General features: G+C 39.2%; 1 protein-coding gene across 1 annotated transcript in view; it reads right to left on the bottom strand.

Annotated features, from left to right (window-relative positions):
* LOC108577411 overlaps nucleotides 1-562 on the bottom strand; it is a 9,817-nt gene extending 9,255 nt beyond the window's left edge. Inside the window, exon 1 of the mRNA XM_017940557.1 lies at nucleotides 428-562. Within this exon, the coding sequence (XP_017796046.1) occupies nucleotides 428-527 (100 nt within the window). The 5' untranslated portion in view covers nucleotides 528-562. The remainder of the gene's footprint in view (nucleotides 1-427) is intronic.
* Between the last annotated feature and the right edge of the window lie 1,000 nt (nucleotides 563-1,562).

Below are 1,562 nucleotides of genomic sequence, written 5' to 3'. Positions count from 1 at the left end.
GTAGGTGTGTTAAATAAAATTCAATCATTCAAATGCTCGTTCTCTTTCTAAAAATTTCAGACCAACTCGATATCGAATTTACCGGGAATTTTTTGTAAATTTAAAATTAACGCCGTTCAACAGCAATTTATTTCGTTTCGATAAATTCAACTAACGAATGATTCGCTAAATAATTTTCAATCTTTTCAGGAATATTGGCGTGTACGTGAAAATTTTAATAAGTTCCTGAGAGAAAAAAACATGAAAATATAGGGAATCTCTTAAAAAAAAAAGAAATGTAATTTAAAAAATTAGGTCATTTTTCTAACTTTAAAAAATTGACCCTGGAGAGATTACACTTGCCAATTTTCGACTAAAAAATGCACGAAACTTTTGGCTAACAGTGCGTGTATCATACCAATCAAAATTTCACTCGAAATTCACTCACTTCTATGATCAGGATCTTCACCGTACAGTTTCCTAGTTATCTCCTTAAACATGTCCTCGTAGCAGTCGAGCCTGCTAATGCCCGTACCGCTGCCCTCCATCTTTCCAGTCCTCGCTGGTCACCCGCTATACTTGGAACGATAAACCCTCGTCTACCTGCGAACCAATGTAACGTTCTTCGCGTTAAGCCTGGTTACAACTAATAATCCCTGAAAGAAAAACTCATCATTTCCCCCTCTCCTCGTGTGAAAAAACCGCTCCCGTGCTTTTCTTCGACTCTACAAACGCTAAAACCCCTGCTCGCTATTTTCTTCCACGCTCTCACTCCTCCTCGTTTTGTTATTCGTTTAAAGGGTATACAGCTTTTTTTAGAACCGCTTCAGGGGTGAACCGGTGAAGGGAGCTAATCGGCTCATCGAAGCTTAATTAAATCTTGCCGAAGCGCTTCCCTTAATCGTCCACGCGACTTAACTTTTCCCGCTGGCCGGCTTAAGTGGCCCCCATTTGCATAAGCGACCAGAACCTCCGGCGGTTAGAGCAATTTTCAATGAAAACCATACCTTTTAATTTTCGTCCCCGGTGGATTTCTTCGTTTGTTTCGCAAGAGGAATATCGAGTTAAGAAACTGGCGGATGTTTTCTTACAGCGAGATGGAAATTCGTCGTTTATGGAATTGTTACGAGAGAAGATGAATTTAAAGGGACAGTTTCGCGTCTCTTACGGGGGAGATGCGGTTGTTTCTGTTTCGTAAATCTCGATGAAGTGCGTTACCGTGTGAAATGGGCTGAATTTACGAGGTCAGTTTGGAATAAATTCGATCGTACTTGATGCTAAGTGGCGACGTATCGAATTTTTTTAAAAATTCGAATCGTCGAAACAGCCGGTGAAAATAAAGGAAAGAATCTATAGTCGGAGATTGCACTTCTGTTCTTCGAACGTTTTCCATTCGTGTTATTGCCTCGAAAGCGATCGAAAGTGTAATTGAAAAAATCTATTTTTTACTTTTCTAGTCGAATTTCACACTTTGGAATCGTGTCAATTTTATTTGGTAAAAAGGAATAGCGACGAAATGAAATTTAGGCGTTACGGAATTTTTACGATGAAATAAATTTGTAGGATAGAGATGTGTTTCGATC

The sequence above is a fragment of the Habropoda laboriosa genome, unplaced genomic scaffold (assembly GCF_001263275.1).
Source record: "Habropoda laboriosa isolate 0110345459 unplaced genomic scaffold, ASM126327v1 scaffold648, whole genome shotgun sequence".
Taxonomy (NCBI): domain Eukaryota; kingdom Metazoa; phylum Arthropoda; class Insecta; order Hymenoptera; family Apidae; genus Habropoda; species Habropoda laboriosa.
The sequence above is the reverse complement of the archived record's forward strand: the minus strand, read 5'-3'. Positions and strand labels throughout refer to the sequence as shown.